Source organism: Papilio xuthus, unplaced genomic scaffold, assembly GCF_000836235.2.
Source record: "Papilio xuthus unplaced genomic scaffold, Pxut_1.1 DF827680.1, whole genome shotgun sequence".
In the NCBI taxonomy this organism is placed as follows: Eukaryota; Metazoa; Arthropoda; class Insecta; order Lepidoptera; family Papilionidae; genus Papilio; species Papilio xuthus.
Window position 1 is genome coordinate 2415868 of NW_013530969.1, and position 24186 is coordinate 2440053.

The 24186-nt window shown below is 30.9% G+C and overlaps 2 protein-coding genes across 5 annotated transcripts in view; both read right to left on the reverse strand.

The window, feature by feature from the left end:
* Positions 1-24186, reverse strand: part of LOC106117143 (multiple C2 and transmembrane domain-containing protein 1) — a 29399-nt gene that overhangs the window by 990 nt on the left and 4223 nt on the right. The window contains exons 1-13 of one of the 4 annotated variants that reach the window (XM_013311263.1): positions 15436-15693; positions 8031-8163; positions 7775-7908; positions 6701-6844; positions 5791-5977; positions 4435-4631; positions 4086-4305; positions 3626-3771; positions 2252-2391; positions 2096-2172; positions 1668-1771; positions 1280-1389; positions 180-277 (exon numbers count right to left, since the gene is read on the reverse strand). In XM_013311263.1, the coding sequence (XP_013166717.1) occupies positions 180-277; positions 1280-1389; positions 1668-1771; positions 2096-2172; positions 2252-2391; positions 3626-3771; positions 4086-4305; positions 4435-4631; positions 5791-5977; positions 6701-6844; positions 7775-7908; positions 8031-8135 (1662 nt within the window). In that variant the 5' untranslated portion in view covers positions 8136-8163; positions 15436-15693. Of the gene's footprint in view, positions 1-179; positions 278-1279; positions 1390-1667; positions 1772-2095; positions 2173-2251; positions 2392-3625; positions 3772-4085; positions 4306-4434; positions 4632-5790; positions 5978-6700; positions 6845-7774; positions 7909-8030; positions 8164-14733; positions 15208-15435; positions 15694-24186 lie in introns of those variants that run through there. The other 3 variants (XM_013311261.1, XM_013311260.1, XM_013311262.1) reach the window with 3 other exon arrangements.
* Positions 21945-23930, reverse strand: M6 (neuronal membrane glycoprotein M6). The gene has a single exon (XM_013311265.1). The coding sequence runs from the start codon at positions 23791-23793 to the stop codon at positions 23044-23046; it is 750 nt and encodes a 249-aa protein (XP_013166719.1). The 5' UTR covers positions 23794-23930; the 3' UTR covers positions 21945-23043.

Consider the following 24186-nt stretch of genomic DNA (forward strand, 5'->3'; position numbering starts at 1 on the left):
CATGGCTGACTTTTGAAAAAAGAAAGAAATTATTGCTCACTGGTAACCTTAAAACTTAAAGGCAGCCCTAGGTTAAAGTATGATACAGAAATACCTTTGATATAATAATGTATCTTTTATTCTTTTATTAAGATAAGAATGTGTCCTACTTTAAAAAAATTGTGAGATAAATTGCTTACCAAAATCTCATTGTCTGGAACACGTGATATGAAGTCTAGTATGTCATTGTTAGGAACTCTGTTAGGATTCATAGCCTTCCTTGTAAACTTGTATATACCTGAAACATAACACATTTTAACATTAACATAGTTATTTTTTATCTAATGAACACAATATGATGCCGCTGTTTCGTAATTTATAACCGTAACAAGATTATCAACAATTCAAAGATCACCCAGTTCAAACTAAATTGTTGTGTAAAGGTCTCTAATCTATTTATATCTATAGATAAGTATACAACGCATAGGTCACTTCTTGGTAATGCCAGCTGTTGCTTCGTACCAACTTTAAAGTACCAGTTGAAGTTACTGACGGCTAGCTGTGGGTTTCCGAGACCGAAATCCTCGTTTAAAACATATTGTTATACAGAGATTTTGGTCTTAGAAACCCAAGGTAATTCTATCCCAATAATTAATTTGAGTTTCGCTTAGCCGCTACATAGTCAGCGTAAAAAGACCAATTAGGCACAAAGTTCAAGGGTTTCAGGCTATCCAGTGAAATATAGAGTTCAATAGAAGAGGTAGTGAGGGATAGGTTATGTACAGTAGCCTTATTTCGCGATACTCTAGTTACCGAAACCTTTCATTGCAACGAATGAAAACCCTGATTGACGAATAACCAATACCTAATAAACACATTTCAAAGTAGGTTCCAAATGTTTTTTTTTTCGTTTCAAGACGTATTAAAGCGATCAAAGTGGAATACCGTCATCAAAGGCCAGTGTACTTTAAAAAAAAGTCCTTGGGTAATGACTTTTAGGAAGTCATTTGTCAGAACGGCTCAGCGTTAACATATAAAACAAAATGGTGACCTAAAGTCAACAAACGACCTGTTTTGTAGGTACGAAGTTCAAAATTAGCATTTAGAGATAAAGCACGTATTTATGTTTTTGTTTATTGTTATTTGTAAATCTGTCAGACACGATCATCATTAATTTTAAATAAATATTTTTATTATATTTATGAGTATTCTCGATATTATATCTCAAGATATTAATTTAAGACAAAAGGGTCACGAGTCATGACTTTGGAAATAAAGTCTACGTAAAAAAATGACTTACCTAATGCCATAAATAGATAGTTGACAGGTATCACGTAAAACGCAATTGAAGCAATTGTTAACCCAATTATGGCTAAATAACTTAAATACGGCACACTGAAGTTAATCAAACTGAAACAAAAGACAATTTAAATGGTAATCATTAATATGTAATGTTTTATTAAACACTAGCTGACCCTGCATCCTTTGAAATGGCAGTTGATTTAGAAAACGATGCCAAATATTACTAGTATTGTAAATGCGAATGTTTGGAAGGATGGATGATGTTTGTTAGATGATGCCCGGAACAGCTTAACGGTTCTCGGTGAAAATTAGTATAGATATAGAATATAGTCTGGAATACGGTAGCGGACAAAAGCTTGAAAAGAACAATAGTTTAAATGACTTACTTTTTTAATCTTTCAATTATTGAAACGATGTAGTCGATACCATTTTTAATAGTAAACGTCAAGTCCTGGAGCTCGTACAAACGTGTCGATATTGTTTTGTCATCCTGCAAAAAAAATGCATGAAAACACCAATATATCTATTGAAGTGTCCAACAATTTGTAGTAGAGTAGAGTGTAGAGTCTGCAAATGCAATATGTTGGTAACATAGACCGATTTCTGAGATTAATAAAGCTTATAATACTTTTGATGTCGTTACAATGACAGAATAAAATTACAAAAATTAAAAATATAAAATGACTCGGTAGTGTGTATTGCAACAATATTTAAACTAGTGCGCAAGCGCAGAAGAAAGATCCTTACTCATTTAAATATTTACATGTGTTGTTAGTCATAACCGTACATTTTAAATTTCAAAATTTTCCTTTACCTTTTGTATTTCATTATCCTCTTCTGATGTGTCTTCGTCAGTTAGAATCGGAAGAATTTGACTGCAATTGTTTCCTGCTTTACAAATATTATACATGTTAATAAAAAATAGCAAAAATATAAGCATTAAGCTAAAGTTAATAGTTAAAAAATTCACCTCTATACATCACCCAGTATGGAAGGAATGGTACTATCAAAAGGAGAGGCATCATCCACATCCGAAAGAAGTACCAGAATAAAAGCCATGCTCCTAAAGCTAATGCCGATTTCTCTCTGTTGTCCCATTCAAATATATTTCTGTAAGGAAAATAATGAACTGATCACAAAGCTCATGAATTTCAGTAACGCAAATATGATAAAAATAATAAATATTTTTTATGAACTCTAGTTTGTTATTAAATTATTCAAACTTTCATGAGATATTATTATAATACGTGAATTTTAGTCGTTTTTATATAAGTCTATAGTTTGTAACGTTTTGTTAGAGTTTCAAGAACCGTAGTGTACAATGTACATAACAATGGAATTACTTTAGTAAAAAAAACGTTATTTCCTGCGTTCTGTTGGTTGGCTCCTAATTGCGACGGTAATCAGTCAACTAGTTTTTTTTTATATAATTAAGTGGTGAGACAAATACGACATTCGTCAACGTGTACAAATTGAACATCGCGTTTCGCTAAAATGTAATGTAGCTGACCGAAGTATAATTGACAGATTGCATGTAGGTTCTTAATAGTAGTAAGAAGGTGGTAAAAAATGCAAGCGGTCAAATTATATAACCAGACCGTAGACGCTGCTACGGATTCTACTATTGTAAGTCTAAAAGGTCATGGAATTCAAAATTATAAACCTTTTTTTTAGAAAACTTGTGCTTAACGATCTAAAGAATATTTTTGAACAAGTTTCCACAAGGTAAGGTAATAATGGCTGTGACCAAAAAACGCTCATTAGCGGAAACCGACAAAAAAGATGACGCGTATAAGCGCTACAGTTACGATCTTTCTGTTGAAAAAGTCTTTGCAAAAAATATATCTTTAAAGTTATAGAAATTTGTATCCTTAATGTGTTGTGGTATATTTTGTACAATTTTAGTACAATAATGTATGCGCAGTGTCAATAATCTGGCGTTGTGACAAAAGATAAAAATGTTTGTCAGGAAGCGTGTGGGCAAACAGACTTTTATGACATTTACGAATGGATATTGTAATGGAAAAGATATTTGCTTTAAGTTACATTATTTATTGACTTTGTGAGACTGCAACACGAATATTATTTATTTTATTATAAATTCATCTATATTTATAAATAACATTTCTAATTATATTTTACTAATATTATAAATGTGAAACTTTGGATGGAAGGATGATGAATGGATGTTTGTTACATGTATCTCCGTAACCGCTCAACGGATCTTGATAAATTTGGTACAAATGTAAAGGCTAATGAGTTGTTTTTTGCGCGAATGAAGTCGTGGGTGACAGCTAGTTTAGTCTAATTTAATCGGTGCAATGTACTAAATACGATTACTCACTTGAAATATACATTTCCTAGGTATATGTAGTCGAATACAACTTTGATAAACTTCAAATTATTGTATATCAGTGGGATACTGAATTTCGGTGGTTTTTCAACGTATTTAGTTGGCTTTGGACTTAGTACTCGTAACGATGCCTTTATCTAGAAGAAAAACAAGGTTAGTTAAAACATGGCTTCTTCATAAACTGACTAAACAATTCTATGTTACGGTAAGAAAAAATAAGAATCGAATCACAGCTGAGATTTCAAAACTGGTCAAGCCGCTTACGCTGCAAAAGGCCACAATGAAACGGACGTAAGAAAAACATCAATGCCTATCATGACCCAACCTAAAATAATACTACGTAGTGAATGAAATATTAGTTCCACAATACGAGCAGGTTACTATGATCTTTTCATTAAATGTTAATTTGCTTTGGTATCTCTTTAATACCTCATTATAATTTTAAAATTACCGGATTCCATTCCAAAGACATTTCTAACAGAATTCTGGGACAATTTCCTTTGGCGCTGTGCTTTTTCGATCGGTCCTTCAATGCGTACCATTTCTTCTCGTTGTTATTTATCCTCAATAGAGGTATCGATATTTTGCCAAGGGTTTCCCCTTTCATTGACTGTATTATTGATTCGTCATAAATTGTAATGTCCAACGTCGACGTCACGTCATTGATATTGCTGCAAAACAAAATATTATAACATTTCAAAAACTACTATGTTAAGGGAGCACCAAAAAATTTGCCCTAAAAATGTACCAAAAAAAGAAATATTTTTATATTTAATGAAACTTTTTACTTGCAAACTTACAATATGAAGTTCTTGTTCCAGGTAGGGTCGCTAGAGTTTCGGACGGCGTGGGTCTGTACTCTCGCGTTGTCCACCTCAAGCACGCAGTACGCATCAATGCTGCCATTGAGACCTAGCGAGCTTAAGCCCCTGGCGCCGTGTACGGTCACCGATAGCTGACCCACTTCGTTCCAATTATTCTCCAAGCGATACCATGTCTGTATATAAAGTTAAAGTAAAATGTCAGTCAATAAAATGCAATAGAGTGATATAAATGCTAGGATGACAAACTAGCCATCCGTTAACTTCCAACAAAACTTATGAACCCACTGGGATCTAACGTAAACCCGTCAGGGCTTAGTTGTCGGGAAATAAAGGTTCACAAGTTGAATAAGAAATGTAGCAGCAACGGTTTGCAAACACAAGTAAAATATTGAAAGCGGTTTACAAGAAAAAAGTGCGAACCTCTGCTTTATAAGTTTCAAATTAGACATTTATTTAACACATCTATACTGACGAGAATAAGAATATTTTTTTTTATTTCAATTATTCAGAGTGTATTCAAGTGCAAAAACTTACAATAGTGTGTTTATATTGTGACGACAATTTATTGTTTGGTTCATTAAAAGTTTATGTTAAAAAAAATGAGAATCAATAGTGTGTGCAAAAAGGTCGATATATCTTGACAGTACTGACGTCATATAAGCAAGAAGTGCGGGCAAACAGGGCGACCTCAAAATACGTCAGAGATGTAGGAGGAGGCTTGCGCATTTCGTATTTATGATTTCATCTTATAAAAACTCCTAATACGACTTTATAAGGAAATATGTAATTTTATCCATTATATATTGGTTTTATCTGATTTTTTACTTATTATAGAATACATTAAATAGATTAAAAATAACATTTGCAAGAATTACAAATTTAATTTATTTTATTTCTCGTCACTTACGCACTTCTTTTAATTCCTGAATAATTTTATTTAATGTTATGTAAGAATTAATTAAAATTATCTTTTGATTTTTATTTACACACACAAACACATTTTACTATTCTTTATTATTGTAATTACTGAAGAACTGAATTAAATATATAAAACTTTATACTTATTTGCATGCTGCAGAAAGTGATTGATTACCTTTATTACTCGACTTAACGTTTGTTTTTGATACACAAAATCTTTGCATAAAACTTACAGTCATCTCTGTCATTATCATTGACAAAACAGAGATAACAGTATATTTTAAACGGAGATTTTGGTGTCAGAAACTCACGCTGAGGGAAGGGTAAATAGATAAGGAGTAGGAATCTAAATGGCAATCCCCTTTCGATTTCTGCCATCACTTCAAAAAGGAAAGCATATGGAATAATACTCACATATTTCTCCTCTGTTATTGTCGGTTGATGTGTAACCCCGTTGGCTACAGTCAGGTTATCTGTGGAGACGCATCGCTCTGAGCCACCCAGCGTGACCAGCATGTGGAGACTCCCGTATCCGTACTCAAGCTCTTGCCACAGCTCATGAGTCCGCTCTCTTTCCAGTTGCGATAGATCGATGACGCATCTGTTTTTATGGTTGGAAAATTAATCTTTGATAGCAATAGCGATAGCAATGAAAAGATAGAATTTAAAAACAGTAAGATATACATATTAAAACCTGAGGATTCTCAAAATGTTTAGCTATTTCTGATAATGGTGGCTAGGATTCTAATACAAGAATCATGGAAGTCATTTATCATGCATCTTATCAAAACTGACAAATAAACTATAGTCTTCAAAAATTCTGTCATGTTTTACGGGTCGCTCAAGTAAGCATTGCAATTACAAAATAAAATATTTAAGTTTAAGTATTGATATCGTTGTTTAACTTTAAATGCACGCCTTAATTAGGTAACTAATTATTTATTATTGATCAGCTAATTAAATTAATTAAACTAATGTTATTGTGACCCAATTTGATTATATTTCGAGGACATATTTAGTTTTGTTATGATTGGAATTTTTATTACTTAGGATTATTGTTTTCTAAACCTTCTCTATTCCATTGTGTTTTGACAGTGGAAACTGACTTTAAGCCGTACCTACAAATGAAGTCATGAATGTATGGTAAATAAGAAGACGGCAAATTAAATAATATGTAGAGATAATTGAATAAGCAATAAGAACAATTATCTGTAATGACATGTGAGTACTTAAATAATTTTCAATTATATTTTCTTTGAATGCAAGAAATCAGCAAGTACAAAAAATATGTATTATTATTTTGCATAAAATCACAATAGCTTACCTGCCTACAAATGTCTTTTGTTTTCCTTTGTGCCACACTTTGACTTCCAAATTACTGTCCTCATACATGTATAGATTGAATCTTTCCCGCCATTCTGGTTTTGATTTTGTGACTTGTTTTGACTTGTGTGATTCATTACCTAACCTAAAAAAGGCAATTAGAAGAAATTCGTTAGAATTTTTTTCGAACTGTTCCAAATTATTAATTGCAGTCCTTGAAGATTTGTCATATGCTATAAATTCGAAAAAAGTACATTTTTGAAACAGAAACAGACATTATAAGTCAAATAGTCGTTGTGGAGACTTAAATGTATTAAGACTGATTATAAAACTAAATTTTATGTAGCTACTAGCTGTCGCCCGCGACTACATCCGCGCCGAAAAAAAATCAATAATTTAGATGAAACTACCCTATCTTCCAAGTTGGACCAAATTACAGATGCTTACAAAATTTTATAAGAATTGGTTGAGTAGTTTCGGAGTTGGCTGCCGACATACATAGTGACACGAAATTTTTATATATTATTTATAAGATGTACATACATCATTGTTAATGACTATTGAATAGAATACTTAATCATACTTAACTGAGACATGTAATTAAGTGATACAAGAAAAACATAACATACAACTTAATGGATGTGATAAAAGTACCAATAGTAATTGAGATAAGTAAATAATACGGTAGCTACACGATAATTTGCATTAAGTTACGTCAAGTTCAGTCAAGTTCAAGTAAATTATGAAAACTTTTAATCTTATGAATATTATACATGCAAGTGGAAATTTTTCTATTGTTTTTGTTTTCTTCTTAACATATAATAATATGTATATTATATTTATTATAATTTTCTTTCTCTTTGTTCTTACGGAAATATTGATTAGAAAAAAATAGTAAGTTAAAGTTATGTAATAATATCGTCGTGAAATATTGATAAGGATTTTTGATAACATACAATGTTTTTTTTTTGTTAATTCATTGAAAGTTGAATACTTTGTAGAGTGTAAGGAATCCTTTTATTTTTCATAACCAGTTATTATGTGTGTGAGTATCTTAAAATGTTTAATGACTCACCTAAATTTGCAGTAAAGGCCATTTGTATTGGATGAAATTTCATCTGGCAAGTCTTTGGCATCCACGAGAACAATATTCACTTGAGATTTCAATGATTTCTTGGTAACATCAAGTTTTTTGCTCTTCCATAAATACTGCAAAACAACGGTTGTAAAATACGGACGGTTATAAAAAAAGTTAAGTTTTATGAACCTTACTTTAATTTAATATACATTATTAAGATGTTGGCACAATTCAGTGTTAAAAAAATACATACCTTTTGTACTTTTTTCCCGTGGTCTCTTAAGAGAGTCAGTCCACTACCGATTCGGTCCATAAAGTCGGATGAGACCGCAAGCGCGGTGGGCGCGAGCGGGTCCATCGCGAAACTGTCCGGAATTGGAATTGACCTGCCGCAAACAGAATAACAAAAAAACAAATGAACAATATTGTATACAAAAAAAAAGTGAACCGGACTGATTTTGAGGCCAGTTGTACACTCCGAGGAAACATACAAAACGAATGATATCTCATCGTTTAAAACAGTATTTCCCAAATGGGGCGATAACGCCCCCTTGTGGGCACTGCAGGTCTCAAGTTGCGGGTTATAGTAAAAGTTTCGTTTAGAATTCTCCGTTAATATACATATATAGTTCACATTAATTAATTAATTTAATTTGAAGATATAGTGGAATTAAATATGTGATTGTAAATAGGTCTCTATACTATCGGTATGGGTGTATGAAAATAAATCCTAAAACTTTTGCAGATCAAGATTCTTTTAATATAAAAGGTAGAGGTCAACCTGTTTGTTTTAGTTCCATAAAAAACACAAGACTGTATTAGGTTACAGTTAAATCATTATTACTATTATCTAATAGAAATAAAATGATAACTTAAGTTATGAATATCCAACACAGACTTTGATCTAAGTTTTTGCTCCATTATTGAACATACAACTTCAAAGATTTGCATATTAAACAAGAGTAAGTACTAATGCTCGTTGTATTTGCTATGCTCTTTAGTATTTTTTAATCTTTTATATGTGGTCAATATTATTATATTTCGTATCATCGTATAACTTAATATGTTTGCTTTAACAAGAGCACAAGCCTATTATGAATACAGATTCATATTATTAAATATGTAGGCATATTAACATAAAATTCTGTTTTTGTCTTGGAATCTAAACGCAAAGTAGCATGAAGAAGTTTATTTCTAAATCTGTATTTAATTATTGGATAAACCAAGTTACGCTTCGCTGTGTATTCAATTTTTTTTTATAATATATTGTTATAATAATGGAATATACCTACGTATAAAACAGTTTTTGGCTTAAATTGAAACTTTTTTATTATTTAACGTTGTCTAACTGTTCATATAAATCTGTCGCGTTTTTGTAATATTTAAAATACAAAAGATTATTTATACAGATAAAGACGAAAGACCTTTTGCTGCGTATTTTTTAATTAATATACTTACCAATTTAATAACTACATTTAATAAGTAAAAAGGGCCTTGACAGACAGACGGACGGACTACAAAGTGATCCTATAAGGGTTCCGTATTTTTCCTATGAGGTACGGAACCCTAAAAATAAGCTTTTAATTTTAAAGCACAATCTTTAATTAACCTGATGAATGTGGATGAAAAGAAATATTAATGATGACTGAAAATTATTTAAATTAATCGTTTTGAAAATATAAATGAATAAAATTCTATTTCTAAATATGTGAAAAACTTATAGCACGTGTAACATAACCGTTTGTAATAATTTAAACGTTCTACAATATTTTAACATCTATACACTTAATAAAATTTGTAGTGTTTATATGTAATATCGAAAGAAAAATCATATTCGTATATTTGCGTTTCTGATAACGAAAAAGCACTTTTTTAAAGTTTCCTCAATATCTGACTGTATATCGGCAAGGTCGTGTTTGTTCCGGGTAATCTCCGGAGTGGCAAGACCGATTTTGAAGGGAAATTGACGGCAAGGTAGCTCTGCACGGGTTTTAAATCTGTGCTGACGAAGTCGCGGCGAAGTTACGGTGTTTTATTTTCACAAATATTATTATAAGGTAATATTTGCTAATTACAGAGTTTTTTTATATATTAAAACTCCTTCCTAATTACCTGACCTACGAATTCTTTCATTAATTTTTTTTAAATTGGTCATTTTAAAACAAATTGGCAAGGAAATGTTTTAAAACAACCATGACATTTAAAACGGAGCTACAGCTGCTATTGTGCGTGTATAAAGTTTAAACTTCCTATTTGTAATTAAAAAAAATAATAAAATACGCAATAACATATTATTGCAGTTGGACAGAATAACATTCTTATAAAACACGTTTAACTCCTCAAGTAGACTTTCAAAACTTATTAAAAGAAACCTTGGATAATATTAATTTACTTATTTTATTTATTTAAAGGTCTTCCAATCTTTTATTAAATTACAAATGTGATATACGAGTTTCGGAATACTGGGTAAAGTAAAAAATATTGGCTTATAACTTTATTTAAGCCATCATGCGAAATAATTAACCTCGATTCGATCTTCTCTGTTTAAATTGTATAAAATATAAGTATGATGTGCACAGATGTTAGCCTTGGCCATGACTACATTGCCAAATACGAAAAACTTTACATCTCCAAACACTGCAAATCCCGCAGCAAACCAGGTCGTTGAACTTTTATAACATAAAAGATGTTATGACTGAGCGTTTTCTTATTTAATAAGAACACAAAACAACAGTTACTGTTGACCTTAGGGTATATATGTAGTGTAAGGAAATAAATCCGACACTGTGCCGGAGTACTGGCGCAATACTAGCCTTACTAAAATGTCGAAGTTTATGTCCCTTCACTAATTCTAAATGATTCTGAAACTTGACTTTGTAATGGAAGCGTGCCATTGGCGCCAAAGGATTCTAACTAATAATGTCTGAAAATACTTTTTTGCTTTGTGAAACACAAAGAAAACTAATGCAGGCTATATGCATTCCTATGTGACTCCGTCCGCACGGATTTAAAAAAGCTCAATAAGTTATAGTATTATATATAATATATTCCTATATATAATACTTCATATATATGTATGTATCATATATGTATTCTTCTAAACTATGTGCCACATTTGTGCCAAATTTCATTGGGCTTCTTTGAGCTGTTCCGGACATATCTTCAAACAAACATCCATTCATCAATCCATCCATATAAACTTTCGCATTTATAATATTAACTAGCTGTCGCCCGCGACTCCGTCCGCGCGGGATTAAAAATAGATGATGGCCGATTCTCAGACCTACTCAATATGCTCACAAAATTTCATGAGAATCGGTCAAGCCGTTTCGGAGGAGTATGGGAACGAAAATTGTGACACGAGAACTTTATATATAAGATAACATTAGTTTTTTTTTAATTCCGCGAGGACGAAGTCGCTGACAAAAGCTTGTTATTTATTTATGTCAATAGTGAAAAAACATATTTTTTTAATTTTTAATTCATTAAGTTCTATGTAAAAAAATATTATAAACAATGCTTTTTGCCATTAACAGTAATTGCTCATTGTTCTTACAACCTAAAAACGTTTTCGGTATCGTAAGCTCCGTTTTCTTTCAAATAATTTACCTGTTGAGATAATTGTATTCAAGATTATCCATTATCTTCAACTGTATTTTGTAGTTTACCAAATAATTAGTTTTTTTAATATTTACATATATTAACTAATTGTGCACGTAAAGATCTAATTAGTAGTTATATATTTTACAAGCTAATCCTGTGCCGCGTAATCCGCATAATCTTCATTGACTAAGTTTAATTCAAAAAGTGACAATAAAATCTGCGCAAAACTCAATTTTCTTTAGCAGCGAATATTGTCATTTGCGTAAAATGCAATTTCCACCTCAAAAAATTACTGGTCCTATCTCAACTTGTAGATAAACTTGTAAAAAATTTATTAAGATTACAAATTATAAATAAAAAGAATACGTATTTGCGTATACACAATTATGTACGCTTTGAGCTTGTCTCGTATTGCATGTGAACGTTAAATTAAAAAGGTAGAAGAAAGTCTATTGTTCGAAATTCCACCATAATTTAGATTTTTTTTTATTTTGTTTTGATGAAAACTAGCCATTGGTAGTTCCGTTTCACATTAAATATTAGTTTAAATCCTTCCGCAATTTCCTTAAAATTTCATACAAAGTTAACGCTCCAAGTAGCGATAAAAAAATCATTTGAAATAAACCATGTTCAAATTTTAACACGGATACATAATTCACCGTAACTGTGAATGGAAAAATACAGTCGAGATATTCATTTGCGCTGTTCTATATTGTATCGCTTTTTTTGTAGGAAATATATTTTTTGATGAATGTTAGCTAAACGCTAAGTATGGAACGTTTTGAATATACAAATATTAATTAAAAAAACCTTCAGATTATTAACTTCGGCAATTTTTAATCAAACTGCCCATAATTAAAACATGATGAATTGTGAAATTATCTTTAAAATCAAATCTTACTAAGTGGAGTGGATCCATCCATCCATTTTAGGAAGAATGGATATGTCCATATCCAAAACGGTCAAAAGGAAATTTGAACACTCTATTTGGTATAGGTGGAAAATAGTCAGGAAGAACACAGAGGCTACTAAGTTTTTTTTTTTAAGACAAGCGCGCAGACGTAGTCGCGGGTGACAGCTAGTTATTTTGAAAAGATGAGCAAATCTTCGTTTCCAATTGTACAATCGTAATAATTATGAATATGATAAAGTTTTTCGTTATTTGGTTCAATTACTTAACGTTTATTTATAACAAACAATAAATTTCATTGATAACATTGTCTTGGTTGCTTATTGGTTAATCATCTTATTTTTTCATTGTTTGGTAAGCGTGCGAATTTGTAATATTTATAATAAATCGAATTTTTTAAAGTTTTTACGACATTTTTTTGTTGTGTGATCGATCTGATACCTGGAAACTGGATTTTTATGTCTTAAGTGTTCCTGTCAGAATTAACCTTTTATTTAAACATTTCTTTCTACAAAAAAATATGCAATGCACATGATTGTTAATATAAGGTACTCGTAAATCTTCAACCTTCTTCAATAAAAATACTAACAAAGTAAACATATATCCACTGTACGCAGTATGTATGTAGCAGAAAAAATTGTATGTAAATTATTATAGGAAAATCATTCGCTGATTCATAATTCTTTATGAAAAACAAGACGATCAGGCTTGAGTATAAAAAGTAACATAAAAACACTTCGAAATTCATAAACAAAGAACCTTAGTTATTGCGAAATGTTATATCGAAGTTGTTCGAGAATCTTGTTATCGTTACTTTTAATATCGGAGCACGGAAGTTTTAAGTAAAATAAATATTACTATGAGTTTCCACTGTCTAAACACTTGTGCAAAAACATAAAGCTACCTCCGCTTTTTCAGATAAAATGAAAGGGACAACAATAGGATTTGCTTCAGTTGTTTAGTCTGTGGAAATTTACAAACTGACTACATCATTACTCTGTGTAACCTTACGGATTAATTTATTGTTATCGTTTTTATCATGTTTCTTTATTATGAAACTATAGCATACTATCATTTGATTCATATGTCACATTACATTCAATGAATTGCATGTATTTTACACTAACTTTAACAAAATCAATTACGTTAATTCACATTGCTGGGACAAGACAATACTGGACAATACCGACGAACAAAAGCGCAAAAAATACACAACATGAATATTCAACATATAAAAACTTTAAGGAAGTTTCTTTTTTTCCAGCCTTATATTACTCGTGTAATATGTATATAAGCCTAAATTACGTCTCCACAGGGGAGTGTATTTAATAGAAAATGCTTGTAGTTTTATTCTTTTATTAGCTGTGGCCCGCGACATCGTCCGCAAGGAAGGTTTCTGTTTAAAACATATTCTTATCTCTATTTTGTTAAAGATCAAAGACGGAGATGACGACATGTTTTATACAGAGACTTTGGTCTTAGAATCGATTTATGTAAGTGATTTTTGTCGAATGAAAAAATATGTAGTTAAAAATATTTTTATTAAGATAAATTAATAATTTCGTATCTTAGGCGTATAATTATACAGATAAAGCACGTTTATTTTGATTTGAAATAAACTATTATCTTTCCAAGACTTGAGTAATATATAGTTATGAAAATTTTTGACTGAGATAAGAATATAAGATGTAAAGTAATAAGTGACAATATTAATAAAATAAACTGATTATATGTAAATCCGGGAGAAAAATACGAAACGAATGACAATTTACTTTTTAAAATTAATCATGCTGTTTAGGAAGTCACAATATAACGGACCAATGTGTGTGCTACATTCATGCATACATATTAACACAAACAAAATATTAGCACTGTAAATTATCTTTGGGCAAAAATTAACCTTCTACTACTAACATACATGAAACAGAATTTTTAAACGTTACTGTTATAACATTTTATATATAAAACTTGATAAGAAAGTTTAGCATAACTTAATATTCAAAGTCTAAGTTGTAACTAAGCAAATCCACTTTATATTATAACTAGATGTCACCCGCGACTCCGACTTCATAGGATTTAAATAAATAGTAGCTGATTCTTAGAAGTACTGAATATGTATATAAATTTTATAAAAATCAGTCAAGCCGTTTCGGAGGAGTATAGTAATTAACATTGTGACACGAGAATTTTATATAGAAGGTGTTCAAAGTAATCGATTAATTATTATACAGTATTTAAAGAGTTTAATGAAATACGTTGATAGTAGTCTAAAAATAGAAATTATGTAATGTATATGATTTTTACTTATATAGTATTACTAACGACGATATTTCCAAGATTTTAGGGATTTTTAAACACTTTCATGAGTTAGTAAGCAAACAAAACGTAACAATATTTCTTTACGTTCCAAATACGGTAAAAAAACATGATTCAGAATACTCACGGTCTTCCTTCCAAATTAGAATGTGCTTGACCATTGGAAACGGACGCGTTTACGTTGGGATTTACCTCAATATCACTAACATTATTCAATGATTCATTATTTCTTTCGATTGACGTAGTTTTAGGTATGACACTATTTAGAATAACATCTTCGCTATCTTTTTTCCACAAGGCCTCCGTCTGCATAGTTTTAGGCGAAGAAGGTACACGTTTTTGTTTACAACCATTGCCATTTGTCAAGGGGAGCTCAGTTTGAGTCTCGGTCTCGTGATATTCTAATACAGATTTTGTTCTAAAATATCTATTCTTTCTAAACGACATCACTAATAACGTAACTTTAATACACCGTCAAGTTTAAAATTCTTGATATTTGTTTATTTACCTTCATCACTTAAACGGTAAAAAAGATTAGCGATATAATTTAATTAAAATGATGCTATAAAGACGTGTCAATCGAACAATAGCTCACTGTTTAACTGATAACATAATATATTAAGACACACTGCAAGATTATTTAATTAATATCGACCATTTAAACATTATCACTGACAAGTCTGGCTTATCACTGAATATATAAAAAATGACCTCAAATTTCAGGTCTAATCGGTTTCGACATTGGAATGTAACGATAGTTTAATTAACAATATTTTTCCATTTGTCATTAAAATACGATTAAAAGCGAATCATATTGTATACAACATACCTCTCTGTCAGTCGGACGCGTACGACTCGAAGGTGCACAATTGACTGAGCCAACAACGCCGAGAATCATTCGCCGATGAGCCGAGGAAATTACACTTAGCGGTCTCCTTACATCGTCATACCACCACGGAAATAAATATTTATGAATGACTTACACCCGCGTCGCGATTGATGCTTTTAAACGGGATGAAAAATTATATAAATTAAAATAAAAAATAGAGGAAACGTCTCATTCGTTCGACGGTAACGTGGCGTTTACTAACACGGCCATTGAAATAGTATCGAACTGTAACCGTATAAATTACCATTAATGCGTCACGAACGTTGTTTTCTTGTTTAAAAAATAAAATAATATAAGTAATGGCACTTTGTACGTAACTTATTAATTGTATGTTACACAGACTCAGTGGTCTGAAATATGTAAGATAATTTATTTTATTCAAATCAATCGGAACTTATTTTAAAATCGTTAGATTTATTTACCCTTAGTGTTTTTGTGGATTTTAGTGCCGGTTCACGTGTATGCAAAATGTTGTTTTATCCGTTTTATCAAAGTAAGTTTGAAGGATGACAATAGTTTTTATGAAGTGATAAATATTCTTAACGCAGGTACACTTTCCATAAATACTCTGTGACAAATTATTTGTAATGTTATAATCTCATAGTGCGTTATTAGTAGTTTATTTTTATTAATGCAAACAAAATGAAATATAACTTTATGATTAACAGGATAAAACGTAATGTGCAATGTTATCAGTATTTTAATAAAGTTTTGGACAACCTTTTTATGTTATACATTTAAGGGTTTAATTATCATAGTCTATCTAGTGTATTTAACAATAGAAATGATAATCCCGTGAAAGGATTTGATAATTAAAAAAATATAATTTGTACACGTGTATTGTTGGCATCAAAGGCAACAAATTCTAAGTTAAAAAGTATTTTTAGACTGACACACTTTTGGATGTAAATAAAATTAAGTAGGTAGTTATTTGTTTAAAAAAGATCTAAGCAAGTATTGTCAGAAGACAATTGTTTGGTATGCAGGCAGGAGGGCAAAGTTCCGTACAACGCACCTTCTATTCAGGTCACATTGTTGTTCGGGACTCATTAATAGCTAAAATGTTAATTACTATTACTCCGATAAGTGTTAAGGTGTGTCCCTCTCGTTTTCTTTAAAAAAACAATATATTTGAAAATATGTGTTCGGTACTGGAGTTTCACAGTTAGCTTAGTGTTATAACTTGTTTTGAGATGATCCCAAATGCAACATTTTTTCTTATACCTTTTTGTTATGATTAAACGTAACCAAATGTATTTTTTAAGAAGTATTAATAAATTGATTTGTATTTTTATAAAATCTATGTTTTATTTTGTTTGTTTTGTCAGGCTGTGATATCATGAATCAAATTTGTAAACTTTCATTATGAATTATGGCCAACTTTACCCCATGGGTGACCACTTGTAGAAAAATATTGGCTTTTTACTTATCTTACATCATATTGCGAATTAATAAGTAGATTCTGTTTCATTACTGTTAGGAAGAAATATCGACACTGTACCGGCGTACTGGCACAACACTAGCCTCACTAAAATGTCGACTTCTATGTCATGACTATGTCCCTTCACTAATCATTCTGACACTTGACTTTGCATTGTAAGCGCGCTATTCGCGCCAAAGGATTGTAATTAATAATGTCTAAAATTACTATGCAATTAATTTTATACAAGCAAAAAAAAGTTAAAAGGGACAAGGAAAAATAAATTTAATTATTTCGGACTATTGTATACGTTTGAATTTCGCGTATTCAATAACCATCTCCAATTTCCTTATTAGGACCATGAGATTCTATCTGACCTCTATCAACAATCATTTTTCCGTTCCACTGGGAAATTAGAATGAGGTCGGACACGTACGGTCACTCCGCGTACGTCCTGGACACAACAATAAAACCTTCTTGCTTATTTTTACGTATGATGCTGGCCTTTTACAAAATTAAGGCTAAAATACACAAGTCCAAAATGTTTCTCATTTGTTTAAGGTGATAATTATCCAGAGATGTTTTTTTCCAGCAAAGCAAAGATCTGCAGCAGTAATAGTAGAAGAGACGTCAATTGCAAAATTAAATTATATTTTACATATGGGCTTAATATGTACAAAGTCGAAGTATTTTGTTTTCATTTTTTTTTGGAGACAGCAATTGTTATATGACATAACATGTATTGATTAATTTAAACTTGAAATTTTGTGACCTTAACTTATGATCAATGGTGTAAATAGTTATAACAGGTTTCCGTCACTATGAAGTGTGTATGTACATTTAACATATAGAAACAAACAATATTCGTAAAGGTGACTCATTGTGTTATTTTCTAATCTTATTGTGATTTATTAACACCATATCTCAACACTGTAATTGGCATGATACCCCTCCGATTAGGTTGCCATTTTAAAACAAACGCGTTCTTTAAAAATTCAAAACGTTATACTTTATGGTATATTTTAAGAAATGAACTTAAGAAGTATAATAAATCAATGCTTCTTTGAACTACGTAGTGTATGAATAATGTTCAGTGTACTTTGGTCGCAGCAGGACAATAGCAAATATTGACAGGTAGCAAACATTAAACTTGTTTATACTGCACTAGTAATGATTGTAGGCTAAGAAATACTGACGTTATGTTTTCAATCAAGTTAATTGCTGATGTTTTTTTTTATTACTATACAATAAATCGATTAATTTGAAGATATAACCTATATTCATCATGAAGGTTTTATTGAAAGAATCTCACGAGCATGGCTCACGTTTGCATGCGCAGACCTTGATATTTGTTGCAACTTAGTGGCGACTTGTTGACTTAAGTAATATCAAGGAATGGGAAATCCCGTGGGACCGGTTGCAAATTGATTCGTTGAATATTTCGCAGAACAATATCAAGTTTATTACTGCAACCAGATCGTTATTTTACTTAGTTATTTCCATAAAATGTTAACAAAATATATTTACGTTACGACAATACATATTGATGTTAATTCGGAACATAACCAAGAAGTAAATTACAAAACAATAGAATATAAAAATGTAACCAAATTTACACAATTTCTAGAATACCTTTTATAAAGTCTGTGCATTGTAACTATTGGATGCCATATAATAAAAACGAAGTAAAAATTATAAACCTACCATTTTTTGAGACCTCCGTTACTTCATTTTCAACTTAAATTCTAGTAAGATTCAGTCTAAAGTTGAAGTCTAGCTGCTAGACTTTCGTGTTGATAAAATGTTGTCTGTTACAATGGAGGTCAAAGTTCTTTATTGCGTTTTTAATAACAACCCTTTGTTATTATTTAATCTCTATGTTATTGACGTTTAATTTAATCCTCTGAGAAAATAGTTGCAATTAAAAAAGAGAATAAACGTCGAGGCAATGTTAAAAAAAAATTAAGCATCGAATATCAGCGACCAGGAAGTAGGGAGTAAAATATGGCCAGGTCATTGGCATGCCTTCGTAATGTGAATTGGGGACACCGAACCACCTCGAGCGCAACCTTCGCCTTAGCCACGGCCAACAGATCGTGGAAAGTTCTTACGAGCAATCTCTGATCATAGAATTTATTAATAAAAAACTACGAACATTCTAATTAAGTTTGAATTGTATTTTTTAGCACCCAACGCTGTGTTCATTTTCTCTGTTTTGGATCATATATCATTCTTCTATAATATGTCATATACTTGAAGTAGCTCGAGAGCTGCGAATTTGAGTCTAATTTTTTATTTAAGGTATCAACGTATCGTAGTGTGGGTAAGTTCTTTTTGTATTCGATAGACTTTAAAAACTATTAGCATTTTCCTTTTAGACAAGGTTACCTTGCGTTTATGTATGAAGAAGTTAAACAAAGAAGCGACGTTAAAAAACCTCTTTACGTACTTATATATTGCGCAAGTGTTTTTCAATGTCTGCATCAAACTGCTTTACCTTACTAAAATGCAAAGAAATAGTTATCGAATAAATTCGGTTTTAATATGCTTAAACGACCTTTTCGTACAGTTCCGAGGTAAGACAACCTCGTTTTATAATTTTAAGCTTTTGGTTATATCCTTAATGAGATTTTAGTCTTTTCCGTAAATAAATGTGTCTCTGTACAACAGTTACTCTATTTCAGATGAGTTTGGCGGTCTTAAAACAGAACATTCATTCGCTAGCACCCCAAGGGCAGGGCAGCAGGCACGAGAAAAATAAAAAAAAAAATATTTACACAATGGTCCCCCAACTTATACCCATCAGATGACGGCTATAGCTAAAGAGAGAAAGGTACATCAATGCAAGGAAGAACAAAGTTTCGCATAAGGAATTTAATTAAATATCCAATGGAAATAAAACAAAACTTACGTTCAAGTCGTCTCTTAAGACCAATGACTTTCAAGAAGACAAAACAAGTAAAAAAGTGACTATCTATTTCCTAAATTAAGTGTTTTTTTTGTATGTAACTTTGTTTTGAGTGTTCGCATAATATAGTAATCAATTAAAGTCTTTCCTCAATTAAAATATATTCATAGCATTAGGAACATATTGTAAACGTAAAAATAGTAATTAAAATCATCAAAATTTTAACATTAAATTTTCGTTTTTTTACAACAGTTGTCATTTTATTGTTGTAAATCTGTGTAAAACAACACGTCTTTGTAAACGTTAATTCATTTTAAAAACAAAAAAATACGATATATAATACAAGAAAATTATTTACATTAAAATAAATAAGCTAGTTAAATATAAGTTATGCTCGTTACCTTTAGACATTTTTAGGAGTATATATGCCTAATATAAAACCTATGAAGTTTAGACATTGCTATCATCTCAATTCATCATCGTCTACATCATAAACTAGTGTGATAGATGTGAACGTTTTCATTCCTGAGGAAGTGATATACTCATAGACATAACACATTTTTTTAGTACGTCGTAGGATATATCTTTACGGGCATTATAAATTCAGTTACACTTTAAAGTGTTGCATTTGCATGTATTAAAATAATTGATGTGGTCGATGAAGTCAGTGCACTTAAATAATTTCTTGAGAAACACCATTGTTTCTCGTTTCATAACAAAGGAAAATGATGTTATAGGTCTTACTGCAATAGTATACTGCGTCTACATTTCGGTGCGTTGTTACTTATTGCTAAGATTTAATGATAGTAATGATTTTAAATTATGTTCTCTTGAATTATACTTTTATAGAATCATGTCATTCATTGCGTAACCGTGAATTTCCACTCGCAGCAGACCTATACGAAAATCATAGTTCATGTACTAACTAAAAAAAATTCACGAAACGTATAGTACTCAGAAGCCTGGTTTTTGATACTATCGCCATCTAACGACAAGTTGTAAAAGTAATAAGAAAATCTGTTTTCTATAATCAACACAAGATGGCGTAACATTTTTTTTATAAGGAAAACTGTTGTCACCAGATGGCGCTTTTGTTGTGAGAGTCAAAATCACGATGGCTCCTTTTTATAGACTATATTAATTTTGTTTAAATATTTTGCCATCCTGCTGGACCTAAAATTGTGTTCTGCACAGCGATTCGCGAGAAGTTAACAACTGAGGGTTTAGCACGAAAATTTGTGATAATGTTTTCGTAACATCATTGATAATTTTTTTATTAAAATTTGTGCAGGGCGTAAAGAACACCAACAAATTTCATACATTTTTTGACATGTTTTGTCGATGACATAACAAAGTCGAGTATTGAAAATATTCGTGCTGGGCTCTCTGCTATCCGAAAACTACTATTCTCCAACTATTATTATGACAAAAATAAAATAGATTATAGGGTCCAAGATTACTTTGTGGAAGAGTTAGATAGATACAAAAAAACCTTATAAAATAATCAAAATTTATTGTATATAATGAATCCTATTCTAAAATAATTCAGTTCAAATAGCTAAGCATAATTTTTTTAACATCTGCATGTTTGAAGCACTTCAATTATAATTAACTGGGGTTGAGTTTTGAAAATGGCAGATTTTATAAAAACTATGTTATTGTCATTACTTTGTCTACAAATAACACTATAGAACCATACTTTTTTCTGCTTTGAACTTTAACACCATTATGATATGGCTTAATTGACTGTACATCTAATAGAACTATGCTTTTCTTTTTAATAATTTATGTCCTTTTCTATTTTTTTATTTAATTTTTTCCATTACAATGTGCAATTTACTGTGAAAACTGTTAATACTATAAAATTAAATGATACATCGGTGTACAAATACTAATATGTCAAATCCTTAATATCAAAAACATTATTTCAAAAAGATCAAATAATGTGGTCAATACTAAATTGTGTATTCTTAAATCTTCAAAACTTGCCTTATACTAGAACCATTGTACTTTACATTGAATAAAAATGATTATAAATAAGTCTACATCAATTAATTCTATCTTATTACTAAATATAAGAAATCTTACTCTACTGGTAAGGATATTACATTTAAATAAGACATTAAAAATAATAATCTTGCTTTAAATATAAAAAAAAAAACTGTGAATGGGATAACATATCACAACATAATATGTTCATACACTTTGTGTTTGAATCATTGAATTTAATTGTACAAATTCAAAGTTGTCGATTTATCAAACAACTTTATTATCCAACTAAAAATAGTACTCATTATTAATTACTAATAATTACACATCTGATAGGGGGACAGTGAAAAAGGAGAAACTCAAATATTTTTCCTCAAAAGTGTTAATTAAAATTTGGAGTACTTAATTCCAGCCTTCACTATTAAGTTTTCTCTAAAATGTGCTCCAACAGTGAATTTCAAATGTAATGCATGTGAACACTTGTTATCTCTGTTCTTTTCAAAAGGAAAAAGAAGGATAGCAAAATTGTCTTATTACAGGTGTCAGGAAAGTGTTAATACATCATTACATATTGCAAGAAGACAGAATGTTAATTTTATTCAGTAGGTCACTAAACATGCTTTATAGCCCATGACCTAAATTATTTCACAAATTATGTAAATGTAACTATTGTTACTTGAAAATAACAATTGATTAATTTAGGTCTATTGACCATTGTCTATTGTTGTGTAATGTAAAATTTTGTCAATTTCCTTTAAAATAAATTATTTGCTGATAATATATATTTTTTTAGTAATATTATAATCAGATATTATAATGTGTTTTAACAGGATTCAATTAGATCTTAATTACAAGGATATAAAAAATATATAAAATGTAACAATTCCTTGAGCTTATGTATCAAAATAGACATAAAAGATAAAAAGAACCCCTATTAAGGTTGAAATAATCCTTACATACTAATTTACTGGAATGTCAAAAAGCTTATAAATAGTAAATAGTCTAAATACAATAATTAATAAAAATGGGGCAAATAAATAACAATTTTTTATAAAATTCAGATATGTAAAAAAATGGTGTTGATTTGTGGACTAACACTATCATCCACTGGCTCAGTCTTTTTTATTTTCAGTGAACACAAAACAGTTGCCTAATTACATTCAGTTTATTAAAACTGTCACATTTTAGTGGAAGCTTCGAGGGAGCGCAGCAGCGGTGCGCGGGCCATATACTAGAAACGATCCTTTGAGGCGTGCAGGTCCGGGTTTGTCAGGTATTGCAGTTCTTGCAATTCCTGGAATTTCTCATGGTCCCTAATATGTGCATAATTAGCGGACAAGCACATTAGATAATGAACCAAACTTAAAATAACAAGAATGCACGAAACCATAGCAAGAATAAACATAAACTCTGCTTTCTCAACATAATCTTTGCAAAATAGCTTCATTTTGTATGCTTCACATATCTTCATGTGATCCTGTTTAACAGAAGATGGGAACATAAAGTCAAATTGTGTGAAGTCAATGCAGGTTGTTAGTGCAATATTTTCTGGCTTGGAGCACAGTTTCCAAAATATGGTGAACAAGAATGTTGTTATTACTAGAAAACCTAGCAATACAATCCATATAAAAGTTAAAATGTAGGTGATTATCATAAACACTGCACAGGATATTCTGCCTCCGACGCGAGCCCTCCAAGCGCGGTAAACCTTTTGTCTGGTAGCACCGGTTGTAAGGCATCCCAAGCATAGAAGCATTAACCCGAGTGCAGCCATGCAAGCACTGCCTACGATGAAAATCATCTGCAACGCTTCGATCCAAATGAGACGAAAATGAAATACTTCATCGAACATAAGAATCGAAAGAGCGGATCCTCGGTACATAGTCCCGCAAAACACCCCCACGCCCAAACAGCACATAATAGTTGCGATGAGTGTTGCATGGGGAATTCTTGTTAGACAAGCTTGACAAGCATCACCCATTGTGATAAACTTTCACGTTCACTTCACTAATAAAAGGTAGTTTATTTTAACGTTCGTAGCTTGATACACAAAACATTTATATTAATATGAGTCAGGCAACAAAATCGTAAAAATAAGAGAAGAACCGAAGACAATCAACCAACTTGTAGAGTATATAAATTTTTACTCTACACGTAGCTCTGCCTCTATGGTAAAGAATAAATAAAAATCGACTGGCTGTTTCATACCGGATTTCCCCAGATCATATAAAATATTATAACGCAATAAATTAATCTTTTTATTTGTGTATCTCATTCCCAAAACACTTACGAATCCGAATAACTTTTAAAAGTGAACATCATGACCAAAGAGTACATAAAATACATACATGACCGCCATTGCCACGTCAAATTG